The sequence below is a fragment of the Diabrotica virgifera genome, chromosome 6, assembly GCF_917563875.1.
Source record: "Diabrotica virgifera virgifera chromosome 6, PGI_DIABVI_V3a".
Classification (NCBI taxonomy): Eukaryota; Metazoa; Arthropoda; class Insecta; order Coleoptera; family Chrysomelidae; genus Diabrotica; species Diabrotica virgifera.
Window position 1 is genome coordinate 238,393,518 of NC_065448.1, and position 14,497 is coordinate 238,408,014.

The window sequence follows — 14,497 nt, forward strand, 5'->3', positions numbered from 1 at the left end:
ACATTTTTATTGAATGTCAAAAAGGACAATTTGAAATACTAATCGACGGGTCTGAGCATTTTCCAAAAAAACAATTAGTATTTGAGATATTGAATTTATTCCACTTTACAGACTCTCTCTGTATATGCCTCGCATATAAATAAACAAATAAATGACCAAAAAATGTTTTTTAATGAGTTTTTTAACCAACTTAAACGTTTTCTTTTCAAAAGTACTCATCAGAGAGCAAAACCAACTTGAAAAAATTTAACTAACTTAACCTCAAAACATGACACTACGCAAAGGCCGACTCCGCATCTTGCACACATGTATCTCGATTCGCGTCTTTTTTTGCTGGCATTTTCTGTGGCTACAAACGCTTCACCTTCTAGCAGCTACCTATGATCGTTGCCACCAGTGCTACAATATAGCATATATCTAAAATATGTGAACAAATATATACGGCAATGGGTCCGCATGACCTGTCTTAGGTGCCAACATTTTGAGGCTTTGGGAATAATAATCTAACATTTTCTGATATATTTCTACGGCATTGGGACACCAATGAGTCTAAAATTGTATAAGCAACGCATATTTTAAGCTTTGGTAAATTGAGACCATAACACCTTGAACGTATGTATACGGCGGCTGAGAATACAGACCCACGTTTTCAAAAACATATATATGCAGCGTTGGGACAGAAAGGGTTAACGTACATACAATCGACGGATACCACACTTTTTAAATCAAAAATTTAAAAAAGTAAATTTTCAGACTGCCTAAAGACAGCGATTATTATTCCTCTTCATAAGGGTGGTGAAAAATCTAATGCTTGCAACTATAGACCTGTTGCCCTACTACCGGTACTCTCCAAAATTATTGAATGACTTATAAAATCTTTACTCATGTCCGCTTTTTTTATAACAACATTTTATCACAAAATCAGTTCGGCTTTTTAACTAATAAATTTACTACTGAAGCCATGCTTTCTGTACTTCATGATATTTACCAATCACTAAACAATAATTGTTATATTGCTACTATTTTCTGTGACTATGCCAAAGCTTTTGATTGTGTAAATCACGACATTTTGATTAAAAAACTAAATTTCTATGGAATTTGAGGTATTTCTTTGAATTGGTTCTAATCGGACTTGAATAATAGAAAACAACTGGTTAGAGCAAATGATACTGACTCTAGTCTCAAAAACATTGTATGTGGAGTACCACAACGTTCAGTATTCAATACTGTATTCAAATTGGGCAGCTGTACTAGAACCCCAAAAAGGAAGATCATACCGAAGATGAGACTTGAGCAAAGAAAAATATTATGTTATTGTAGAAGATGCTAAATTGAGTTCCTTCGAAACAGATCTTATAGCATAGCAGGCTGAGGTGAGTCTCTAATTTAACAGATCGACTTGAAGGGACCATTTGAGGTTGCTGTCTAAAAATACCAAGAAATTTTATAGAATCAACGGTACAGATCTGGCTGTTATTAATAAGCAGGTGTTGAAGAGCACCTTTATAGGATACTGCTACTGTCTTATCCACGTTAAAGGAGAGTAAATTAGAGTCAGACCAGGTTTTTATCGTAAGCAGATCAGAAGTTCTAGTTGCATGAAGAGCTGCAATAGTTGAGTTGCTCCAAGTGATACTGGTATCTTCAGCAAAGAGAAAAAATTTTCCATCGATTTTTAATTTAGTGATGTCATATGACATATTATGACATATGACATCACTAAATTAAAAATCGGTGGAAAAATTTTTTCTTTTTGCTGAAAATACCAGTCATATGATATCACTAAATTAAAAATCGATGGAAAATTTTTTCTTTTTGCTGAAGATACCAGTATCACTTGGAGCAACTCAACTATTGCAACTTTTCATGCAACTATAACTTCTGATCTGCTTACGATAAAAACCTGGTCTGACTCTAATTTACTCTCCTTTAACGTGGATAAGATAGTAGCAGTATCCTATAAAGGTGCTCTTCAACACCTGCTTGTTAATAACAGCCAGGTCTCTACCGTTGATTCTATAAAATTTCTTGGTATTTTTAGACAGCAACCCCAAATGGTCTCTTCATATCGATCTGTTAAGTAAGAGACTCGCCTCAGCCTGCTATGCTATAAGATCTGTTTCGAAGGAACTCAATTTAGAATCTTCTAAAATAACATATTTTTCTTTATTCAAGTTTCATCTTCGATATGATCTTCCTTTTTGGGGTTCTAGTACAGCTGCCCAATTTGATGTGCCCAAAAACCACACATTGCAGAAGTCACTTCAAAGATCACGGAATTTAACCCTTTCATCTTTGTATATTTTAGAAACTGTTTGCTTAATCCGTAAACACCTGCATATCTTTCCAGTAAGGCCTCATCATGACTACTCCACCAGAAATTCAACTTTTGATGTCTATTTACCAATCCCGTCCTTTGAGTTAATAAAGAAATCTATATTATATATCGCAAAAAAACTATACAATCATCTCCCTGTACAACTTAAATCTGCAACATATTTATTCAAGTTCCGTAAAATGACATAAGCCCATTTATATAAAAGACCATATTATTCAGTAGAAGGGTTTCTTAATGACTACCTAATTAAGAAATTACGGTAATGTACAAGTAACTAAAGCATATTTTATCTATATTTGGGTGTCACATACAGGAGCTTAAACTTATTAGTTCATATGTTTATATTTTATTATGTTGTATGTTCAATTTGTAATTTATATTAGTTCACTTAATTTCAACTTAATACTTAAACTTAACTATTCTCATCAGGAAATAAGCCACAGTTGCCACATCGGACGTCGTTGTCAAAATACAAAATATTAATAAATTAAACAAAAATGTTGTTGCTTAGTAAAAAACTATTAAAAAATAATTTAATTTAATCTGACTCATTTATATCGGCAATTCAACATCCTATTGAACTCAATAAAACAATTGACATTAGTAAATTGTGTCAAATGCATACATAACTCTTTAATTTTAGTACACTTGAACTTTTTGATTTAACAGATTCCATAAATATGCATAATGATAATTTTGAAATATATTCTACTCTGATTCTTTTAAATAAATAAATATGTAATAAAATATTTAAATAATAAATATATGCATTTATAAATTTTACAAACATAGTCCTTGATTTGATCGGGGTAGTGAACTTCAGATTAATTACTATTTTTGTTATTTATTAAAGAAATAATGCAACCAATATTTTAACCAGCATTTTAAATTTAATTTAATCTGTTATTTTACAATAGTTGGACAACAAATATCTTGTCTCGAGCGTGATGGACAGTATAAAGGGCAAAGATCGCAGTGTATAAAACAAAACATTCACATTCACCGGTGAATGTCGACATACACCAATTTCGGACTTTCACAGTTACATATTATATAATACATATATCGGTCAATCCAACTATTCGAGTACCCTATTTAGTTTTATTAGAATGAATAATGTGTAGCCTAAGCTTAAGCTTAAGTCGGTGCTCCACATTCCACTATTATTATTCAGGCGTCCAACTGCACATAAACTACGCATTAGCATAAAACATTAGTTTGCACAATATTTCCACAACGTAATAAAAACTACACCCACACAAGCCTGCACATAATGACTCTGACGGGACCATGTACATTTGCATCCATTTGTTTGCAACACTCACTGCCTTATTCACTCACGCTCTTGTGCATTTTCTTACTGCATAATTTTAATTCGCGGTATAATTAGGAAACTTTGTTTATTTCAAAAACTTTATTATAAATTCTGGAGAGCACGATGAGTTATGACTATAAAATAGATACAGGATCAACAAACATACACTGGGGTGCAAAATTAACCGGACACCCTAAATATGGGTCATTTTTGATGTCTCGAATTTCCTAAACCTGTTGTCCGATTTAAGTGATTTTCTTAATATGTTATAGCCTTATTCTTTATCAATATCGCTGTAATAATATTGTGGCTCAGCAGGTAAATATTCATTGCATACCGGGTGTACCAATGAAACTATGATTTTTTCTTAAATTCCGCATCATCCTGTGGAATATTCTAGCATTTATAAAATACTCAAATTAAAACCCAACTATAGCCTTATGTTTTCTCAACATTCTGTTTTTTGATTCATTCGCTTAAGTAGGACCATAAAAAAGTTAGGACATTTGACAACTAACCATATTCTTGATCAATACAGGGTGTTTCTAAATAAGTGCGACAAACTTTAAGGGGTAATTCTAATGAAAAAATAATGACAGTTTGCTTTATAAACCTATGTCCGCAAATGCTTCATTTCTGAGATAGAGGGTGTTGAAATTTTTCTTACAAACTGACGATTTATTTATTGCTTAAAAACCAGTTAAAGATATACAAATGAAATTTCGTGGGTGTTAAGATGTAGTTATTGTACATTTCTTTACATACAAGTATGAATTTAATATTCACCATTGTCGCGCATACGGGTAATATAAGCCCTCATATTACCCGTATGTGCGCCAATGGTGAATATTAAATTCTTAATTGTATGTCAAAAAATGTGCAATAACTACTTCTTAAAACCCACCAAATTTCATTTGCATACCTCAACCGGTTTTAAAGCAATAAATAAATCGTCAGTTTGTAAGAAAACTTTCAACACCCCCTATCTCGGAAATGAAGAATTACCCCTTAAAGTTTGCCAATTATGCTTTAAAAACACGCTGTATTGATGAAAAACATGGCTAGTTGTTAAATTACCTACAACATAAGCGAATGAACCAAAAAACAAAATGTTGAGAAAACATGAGGGTATAGTTTGATTTTAATTTCAGTATTTTATAAGTGCTAGAATATTCCACAGGGTGATGTGAGCTTTGAGAAAAGAACACAGTTTGATTGATACACCCGGTATACAATGAAAATTTAACTGTTTAGCAACAATACTATTACACCGATATTGCTAAAGAATAAGGCTATAATATATTAAAAAAATCACTTAACTCGGACAACAGGTTTAGGAAATTCGAAACATCAAAAATGACCCATTTTTAAGGTGTCCGGTTAATTTTGCACCCCAGTGTAGAAAGAATATTAAAAATAGCATACTCCGCAATAAATATTATACAGTTCATTAACAATTGTTCATATCGTAACTGGAGAAACCTTAGCACAAAATGCGAAGTTTTAACCCAAAACACTTAAATAAAATATTCCTCCTTACCGAGATACAGAGTGTTTTATTACAAATGTTCTAAAACGATTTTAGCCCATGGTTAAAGCACCTTTTAATATTTTTTGTTCAAACTTGACACACATGCTAGGGTACTTTAACTAGTCTTAATAGATAGTTTTCCGCTGTTACCAGAGGCGTGCTGTTGGGATATATACTTCCTTTTGGCCCCTTTTCCCCCTAACAATCTACGCCACTGTCGTAATAATCATCTCAGCATGTTTTTTTGATTTTTCGTTACTTTTAACTTCGTTACTTTTTTTTAAAATGAGGATATTTGGTTCGACCTAAGTAAATTTAAGTTTCTAACCATGCGTGTTTAGGGCAGTCAATGAGGGTATTTGGCTCCGAATTCCATCCTACTACATCGATTTACTTGATATTTTCACAGTAAGTAGGGAATAACTCAAGAAACAAAGTCTACCCTATGCCGATGTGCACTTTTATCTTGGGGGTGGTTCCCACCCCTTCTCGAGGGTGAAAAATTTTTTGGTTAAAATAGCCACGGAAGAGGCTAGAGAACCTAATTTTAACCCTCCGTTACTCGCACACGGTGTGGGAGACCGGGCCTGTAAATAAATTCCTGTAACTCTGCTTGTAGTGGGGATTTTGAATGGCTACTTCGTATACTTCTTCAGTGGTCAATCAACTGTGGGTAAAGTCAGTTCGCAGTGTAAAAAATAGTACTGTCCTTTTGTTATTACGCAACACGGTCCCGTACACCGTGTGCGAGTATTTGTGCACCAATTTTTGTGTTTGGATCACACATCGATATTTTTAATTAGTAAGGTAATTTAAGAACTTTTCCTTATTTTCAATATTTATAGATTAGTTTATTTATATTTATATATATATATATATATATATATATATATATAAATATAAATATATAACTTACCCAGAACCATCAGAATGAGGTTTAGGGAGATATGTGGTTTACCAACAGAACAAGTACCAGTCGTAACACCAGGAACTTCAGATCGCTGTGCTGTTTGTGATTGGAAGAAAAATAGAAAAACAAAGTTTTACTGCCAAATATGCTCAAAATATCTGTGTTTGGAACACCATTGTTCCAATGAATGTGACACCATTGTGTATTTCATGTTTTAAAAACGTTAATTAATTTTTATAACTTTTTTTGTTACTACAATTACTCTTTATTTTTAATTTTTTTGTGTATTGAATTAAGATCTAAAGTTCTTAGGAAACAAATTTAACCATATTCAATTTTTTTTTCACTTCCAAAGTTTTTGTATATACATATAAATGGATAACAATGAAAATTATTAAATTTTTGATTAAAGTAATATAATGTGAACACAAACGCATATCTACAAAATTATATGATCATATATTCATTAAATAATTTAATCGTACACAATTTTGCAAAAAAAAATAATTTTAGAACACTGCTGACCCATATTTTTGGACCCGGTCTCCTGCACCGTGCGCGAGTATCCGATCACAAAAAGTTGGCGCGAGTAACGAAAGGTTAAGCAAAAACTGTTCTATAATTATTTTTTGAAAACTCGATACTTTTTGAGTTATTCGTGGTGAAAATTGGCCATTTTCATTGAAAAATGACACCTTTTCGGACGGATTTTTGCGAATAACTTAAAAACTTTACATCTAACAAAAAAACTATATAAAATATTTCTGTAGGTTATAAAAAACAAAGAGATTCGTTCTTCCATAAATCTTCTAGTTAAAATACAAAGAGCGATATGGTAGGTAAGAAGAGTTCGTTTTTTTTTTGCTGCATGCTCAAACCGGTGTATTCAACTTGAAATAACAGAGCAACTGTCGATTTTAGGTATATAATGATACTAATAACTTTTGTAGTGCTTGAAAAGACCTTTAAAATGAGCAATACTAAATTTCGATTATATTCAAACTAAGCGAGATATCCTGCAAAATTTGCATGTATTGATGACTAATATATTTTAAGAAGAAATGAGAAGTATATTTAACCCCTCATCCATTAGAACTTAAATCCATCGTTTTACTTCTACAATACTTTTTATTATAGTGGTATTTCTATGTTCAGAAACTTGGACTAGATTAAAATGAATGTTTTCTGAAAAAAATAAGATCAAAATATAGAGTGCATTTTTAAATTTTCTTAAAAATCTTCCTTTTCCTCCATGTAACTCGAAAAAGATAAGAGATACGAAAAAAACATATTACACAAAAATGTAGGGCGTTATCGGGTAAAAGCTTATTTTCTATTATTCATTACTATATCTCTTATTATTTTCAACTTACATGGAGAAAAATGAAGATTTTTAAGAACATTTTAAAATGCGCTCTATAATTTGATCTTTTTTTTTTCAAAAACCATTCATTTTAAACCCGTCCAACTTTTTGAACATAGAAGTAACGCTATAATAAAAGGAATTGTGGAAGGAAAACGATGCATTATTTATATTTTGGTGGAATGCATTTTTTCTTAAATATAATTAGTTATCAATTTTGTTTGCAGCATATCTCGCTTAGTTTTAGGGTCGGTTGTTCGAACGTTAGTCAAAAATGATCATTATCAAATATTTAATTACTGTCACAACTGTCAATGTCAACTTTGATTTTGTTGCTGAAAACATAATTATTGAGTAGAATTATGAAATTAGTTAATCAATTATGTTAATATTTGTTATGTTAATTAATTAACTAATCTCATAATTATAATCAATTATGTTTTCAGCAACCCAACCAAAGTTGACATTGACAGTAGTGACAGTAATTAAATATTTGATAGTGATCATTGTTTATTAGCGTTCGAACAACCGGCCCTTAATATAATGGACCTTTAATATAGCTCATTTTAAAGGTCTTTTCAAGGACTACAAAAGGTATTAGTAGCATTATACACCTAAAATCGACCGTTTCTCTGTTATTTCAAGTTGAATACACCAATTTGAGAATGTACCAAAAAACAAACTATTTTCACCTACCATATCTCTTTTTGTATTATAACTAGAAGATTTATTAAGACAAGTGTCTCTTTGTTTTTTTGTAACCTACAAAAATGTTTAATATAGTTTTCTTAGTTAGATGCATAGTTTTTAAGGTATTCGCAAAAAACTTTTCGAAAAGGTATTATGTTTCAATGAAAATTTTTTGCTCTATTAGAAATCCAATGAAATCAATGAATTTGTGGTCATCTGATTGAATACAACCAATAAAACCAACATTATACTGAAAACAGATCCCATGGGCTGTTTTCACTCAATCATGTAGCTATGGATACCTACATTTCGTTTCATTTCGATTTTGACATTTCAAATATTCAATATTTCAAAATGTCACGATTTGGTTGTAATACTGATGAGAATATTAATGAAATTATCGAATCAAATATACCAAAGAATACTGTTTACAGTAAAAAATTTGTATGGAAAGCGTTTATGGACTTTTGCAATGATAGAAAATATGAATTAGAGGGAAATCGGACGGTGGAAGAATTGGCGTCGATTTTAAAGGATTGGGCTGTGAACATGAGAAGAAAAGATGGTACAGAGTTTAAAGAAGCTACTGTCAAAACCATGTGGAACCTAACAAGTAAGCTTTTACAAGAAAAGTATTATAAGGAAATGAAAGTTATTATTGACCCATTCAAAAGCGTTGTATTTCAACAAGCGCGAGCTGCCCGCGATTCTATACGACGAAAACTACAATCGGATCCCTGTAAAAGGAAACAAAGTTCAGAGGCATTGAGTGCAGTAGAAATAACAAAAATGATAAATTTGTGGAACGAAGACACCCCTTAAGGGCTACAACGGAAATTCTATCACATAACCGCAGTAGAATTAGCTTGGCGAGGTGGGGAAGCTACTGCTTGTTTGATTGACTTTTTTTGTATTGAAACAAATAACGATGGTTCTGTAACAAATCGAGTACAATATAACCCTGTATTCAGCAAGACTTGCCAAGGTGGTTCAAGAAGGTGTACTGACAGCAAATTTTTAATAGAAAACAACTATTTAAAAAATTGTTATCAAAAAGGGGCCCAAATATTAAAACGGATAGATTATTCCTAAGAACAAATCGTTACTGGAAATCCGAAAATGATCATTGGTATGATAATATGCCCATTGGAAAAAATATGATTCAAAATTGGACAAAAACGTCTGCTGAAGCGATTGGCTTGAAAACCAAGGAAAAAAAAATTACTAATCACTCCAATAGATCGACCGCGGTCAGTTGGTTGGCCAAAAGTGGTGTTCAAGAGCAAGAGCTTATAAAAATTACGGGGCATAACAATCCCAACTCAATAAAACCGTACTTGAACATTGACGAAGAACATCATAATAAAATTATTAACAGCATGCGTAGTGGAAATACATCTTCATCAGTTATAGAAACTAACATGTCTGGATCTTCATTAAATTTTTCTAATTGTTCCTTTGTTAATTGCACATTTAAATAAATTGTTTCTGCTCTGTATTTTTTTTTCATAACCAGCAAAAAATTTTCTATCCGAATAACCCTCGAACATTGATAAATGCTCAAAAATTTTTTAACAACTTTCTCAAGCTTGTTGCTTCCAGGCAACAGATCTCCGCCTACGGCGTCGGTCTGTTTCCAAGCAACAAGCTTTCGAAATCTGTTATAAAATGTTTTCGAACAATTATCAATATCCTTGGGTTATTACTACTGAAAATGACAAATTTTCAACTACGAATATCTTAAAAAGTATCGAGTTTTAAAAAAAAATTATAGCACAGTTTTTGCTTAGAATTAGGTTCTCTAGCGAATGCCGTGTTAATTTTAACCAAAAAAATTTCCACCCTTAAGAAGGGGTGGGAACCACCCCCAAGATAAAAGCACACATCGGCATAGGGTAGACTTTGAATTAGGAGATAAGTTAGAAGCTAGGCCCAAAATTTCATTAAAATCCATGCAGTAGGATAGAATTCGGAGGTAATATCCTATTCTTGCTCCAATTGACTGGCGTAGTTGTATCATTTTGAAACCCACGATTGACTTAAAATCGTGAGGAGATCAACCTTAGCTAAAATATCTCCTCCTCACCACCACAAAGACAATCATGGAAATCATTGCCCTAGCTAACTGTTCTCAGAGGTAGTTTTCTAGCTAGATAGGTAATAAATAAAATAACTAATGTTAGCAAAAACTATCAGAAGGGATATCAAAGTATAATAGAAAAAATGAAAAAAAAAACAAATTATTCAGTCAGTAGGTAGTAGGGTGGTCCAAAAACTGAATTTTTTTTTTAAGAAACCTAGGGACCCTCCGATTTTGTTATATCTAATAAAAGAATAATCTATGCCAAATCTTTACACTCCAGAACATATGGAAAGCAGTGCTTAACAACATTTAGTTTTCATAAATTTCCGTAAAACACTTAAGTTTAGAAAATGTTTGTTTGTTTGTTTTTCAAGATTCAGAAGTTAACAAAGCTGTTGATCTCTTTATTACAGTTGATATTAAACATTTTCAGCATTTTCAACATAAGGGTACCGGGGTGGAAAGGAGTTATAAAACATCAAATATTTGTTAGTTTCGGGTATTTGACATAAATAATATTTGGACATGATCCTGCAGAATTACCGCTTTCAAGAAGTTCTGTAGAAAGGAAACTAAAAGCAGCAAGACAGAATTTTTCAACAGAGATTAAATCAAACTTAGGCATCAAAGAACCAATTGTTGTTAATTGGGACAGCAAAATCCTCCCCGATATTTTAAGTTCACAAAAGTTAGATAGACTACCAGTACTAGTTTCCTATGCTGGTGGAAATAAGAGACTACTGGGGGTACCAAAATTGGCTAGTGGAACAGGTTTGAACACTGGAGATTCAGTACTTAAAACTCTTAAAACATGGAATCTCGATGATAAAGTCATTGGTATGGGCTTTGACACAACAGCCGTCAGTACTGGTCTTGCACTTTCCTTGAAAATAAGCTGAATAAAGAACTTCTATGGTTGCCGTGTCGCCATCACATAATGGAAATCATTTTGAGCAAAGTATTTGCATTGTGTTTGGAACCTTCAAGCTCTCCTGAAATTCCCATATTTAAAAGGTTGAAGTAATCATGGAATGCAGATGATCGATCAGATTACACACCATTAATTTTTCCCCCTGGAGAAGTTGAGTTAAAAAACAGTGCCATCGAGTCCTTGCTACATCATCTTAGTAAGAAAGACCAGCCTCGAGATGACTACCTAGAACTTATTGAACTGACGCTGTTGGTGTTGGGACAACCAATAGAAAAAATTCACTGGAGAGCACCTGGGCCTATACACCACGCTCGGTGGATAGTGGAAGTTATTTATGCATATAAGTTGTACTTTTTCTTAGGTCAAGGAGTTTACCATCTCACAAACAAGAAGAAAGAAAACTTAGACAGATTTATTCGTTTCGGTGCACTTCTGTATGTGAAAAACTGGTTTTAGGCTCCAATCAGCGCCAATGCAGCTTTCAACGACCTAATTTTTTGGAAAGAAGCTGGGAAATACAGCGTCATTGATGAAGATATAGCTAAAACTATCAAAAAAGCCTTGCAGCCACATTTGTGGTACCTATCTGACGAAATTGTCGGGTTATCACTTTTTTTAAAATAAAGTGAGCCTTGAAAACCAAGTGAGCATAGTGAATAATATATCTATCCTGGCACCGCCAAGGATGATTATAGGAAATGCTGATTTCCTAAGTGATGAATGTGAATTGGCATATTTTGCTAATAGTATAACAATGTTGTTGTTTACTAAGCTAAACATTATGCAAAGCTTTTTAAACAAGCACCCAAGTGAATGGGAACAGGACCCAGAGTTTAAAGAGAAAAATACAGTAAATAAAACCACAGTGGTCATCGCAGAAAGAGATGTAAAACTATTTCAAGATTTTAACAAACTCATAACAAATTATGAGGACGAAAAACAGCTGTTACTGCAGATTGTAGAGGCTAATCGAAAACAAGTCCCGACTGAGCCAACAAAGAAGGCCGTTCTAGAAAGCCTGCAGAAACCATCCATTTCCAAAGACAAAATTTAAAGAGTTCATTTTTATTATGGTCTTGACTATAAAATGTACTTATTTTAAACATGGGTTCCAATGTAAAATAAACAAATAAATTATTAAGTTTTTGTCTCCTAACATGTCTTGTAATTTTTTCAAAAATCGATAAAAATATTCCCGTTTTCATTATTTAAACATTATTGAGCACTGCCTTCCACGTGACTTATGGCTTTCATATTTTGGCTGCTTACTTCTTTAATCAATTAGAAAAGAATTGGAGGGTCCCTTGGCTTTTACATTCAACTTGACTTTTTCACATAAGTTCTTGAACCACCCTAGTAGGTAGACTTCACTCTATGTTACAGTAAGTCCTGTAGTGCAGCTAAAAGCCTAAAAAACGACTGAAGATCCAAACGAAATTGAAAGAACGAAGGCCAAAAGATAGCGGATTATTTATAGTGGACTGCCTTCTATTAGAGTAAGCCTGTATCTAGGGATAGTAAGGTTTATAGCTCTTGTATGATGGGTATGATTGGGAATGTAATGGTTGAATATTGAAGGGTTCCAAATAGTCATGTAATGTTCACATTTATTTAAAATGTACTCACCATATATTAATAAATAAAATATTTTGTACAATAACTCAAATTTTTTCATACTGATTTTCTACACTAATAAATATTTTCACTGCAGTTAATATACTAAAATCATATATGGTCGACGATAAAAAATGTGTTTTAAATTGCTAAAAATTTAAATAATATAATTATTAATGATTTTAAACCACACAATTTTGCTGCAATTTATGCACTTTACTTCAAAGTAAAGTATTCTTTAAAAAGCCACAAATAGGTTAACTATAATAGTTCTTTTGCGGTATATAAATATATTTTGATCATTTTAATGAATATATAGGTATAATATACATATTTACACATTCATTAAAATTATCAAATTTATATGTAGGTTCGTTAAAGATGCTTGTAGTAAAATGTTAGTGTGATGTATAACAGTAGTTGTTAATTAGCGAAAATAGATAGTTGAATGATGACTTAGTCATACCATGAAAATATGGGAGAGAGTAATATTATTGATAGACGGATAGGTGAAGAGACCGAAATATCCGGTAATCAATTTGACTTTATGCAGGGCAGATCAACAATAGATATAATTTTCATTATAAGGCAATTCATGTAAAAATACAGGAATAAAGCATCAAACGCTCATAATATGGTGTTCATTGATTTTAAGAAAGCATATGGTAGGGGTTCTCTAGAGATTCTGTAGTGAGTTGGTGGGAACTGAAGAAGAAAGGAGGCCTGGTGAATATGTAAAGATTGCTAGAGATATGTATAAGGAAGTAACGATTAGGGTAAGGACGGGTGTGAAAGAGACTGATAAATTTCATGAGAACGTAGGATTGAACCAAAGCTCGGTGCTTAGTCCGTATTTATTCTTATTAGTTTTAGACCAGCATAGGGATTACGAACACTCGATACGAATCGTATCCGCCATGTTTTCCCATAGCGCCTTACGGGAGAACATGGCGGATTCGATTCGTATCGAGTGTTCGTAATCCCGCCCCTGATAACACCGAAACTACAAGGTGCTTAATGGTACTTTCATGGTGCTTGATGTATGCTGATGATGTAGTGTCAATAAGAAATAGTGAAAGTGACTTAAAACAAAAACAAGCTGGAATAAGCTCTAAGAGCTGGAACAAGTACCTAGGATCGGTATTACAGAGTAATGTAGAGATAGAGATGCATGCAGTAGCATTAGGTCTGGATCGATGAAGTGGAAGGAAGCGATTTGTCGTATTGTGTGACAAACATTGTTAAAAAATTCCAATGAAGCTGAAGGGAAAATTCTATAAAACAGCCATAAGACTGACTGAATAAGACTGATGGGTAATAATGTTTTTCTACAGATGCTATACAATGTGCAACTTCTCTCACTACTTACATACATTCAAAACGAACAATTTCTCAGGATGTGAGAAAAGTCGGCCATTGCAGTGAGAAATATTTTTTCTCACGGGTTCCATACGTAGAAACGCGGTTTCCACGGTAACATGCACAATATAAACACAAATATGTTTATCAAATAAAATGTGTCAAATCAAAATTTACCAGGAATTACCTTTCAAAACTGTTCAAATATAACTGGTAACTATAATTTTAAATAAATAAAAGTATATAAATATTAAGGATATTAAGTACCCACATATGTGTATAATAGGTATTTTATTTCAAGTTTGGCATATAATCTACATAAAATCACCTAAATTATTAAATTTAGAAGTTTGAACTCTTGAC

The 14,497-nt window shown here is 32.6% G+C and overlaps 1 protein-coding gene across 1 annotated transcript in view; it reads right to left on the bottom strand.

Annotated features, from left to right (window-relative positions):
• Positions 1-12,868, bottom strand: part of LOC126886789 (lysosomal acid glucosylceramidase-like) — an 89,946-nt gene extending 77,078 nt beyond the window's left edge. Inside the window, exon 1 of the mRNA XM_050653840.1 lies at positions 12,788-12,868. Within this exon, the coding sequence (XP_050509797.1) occupies positions 12,788-12,836 (49 nt within the window). The 5' untranslated portion in view covers positions 12,837-12,868. The remainder of the gene's footprint in view (positions 1-12,787) is intronic.
• Between the last annotated feature and the right edge of the window lie 1,629 nt (positions 12,869-14,497).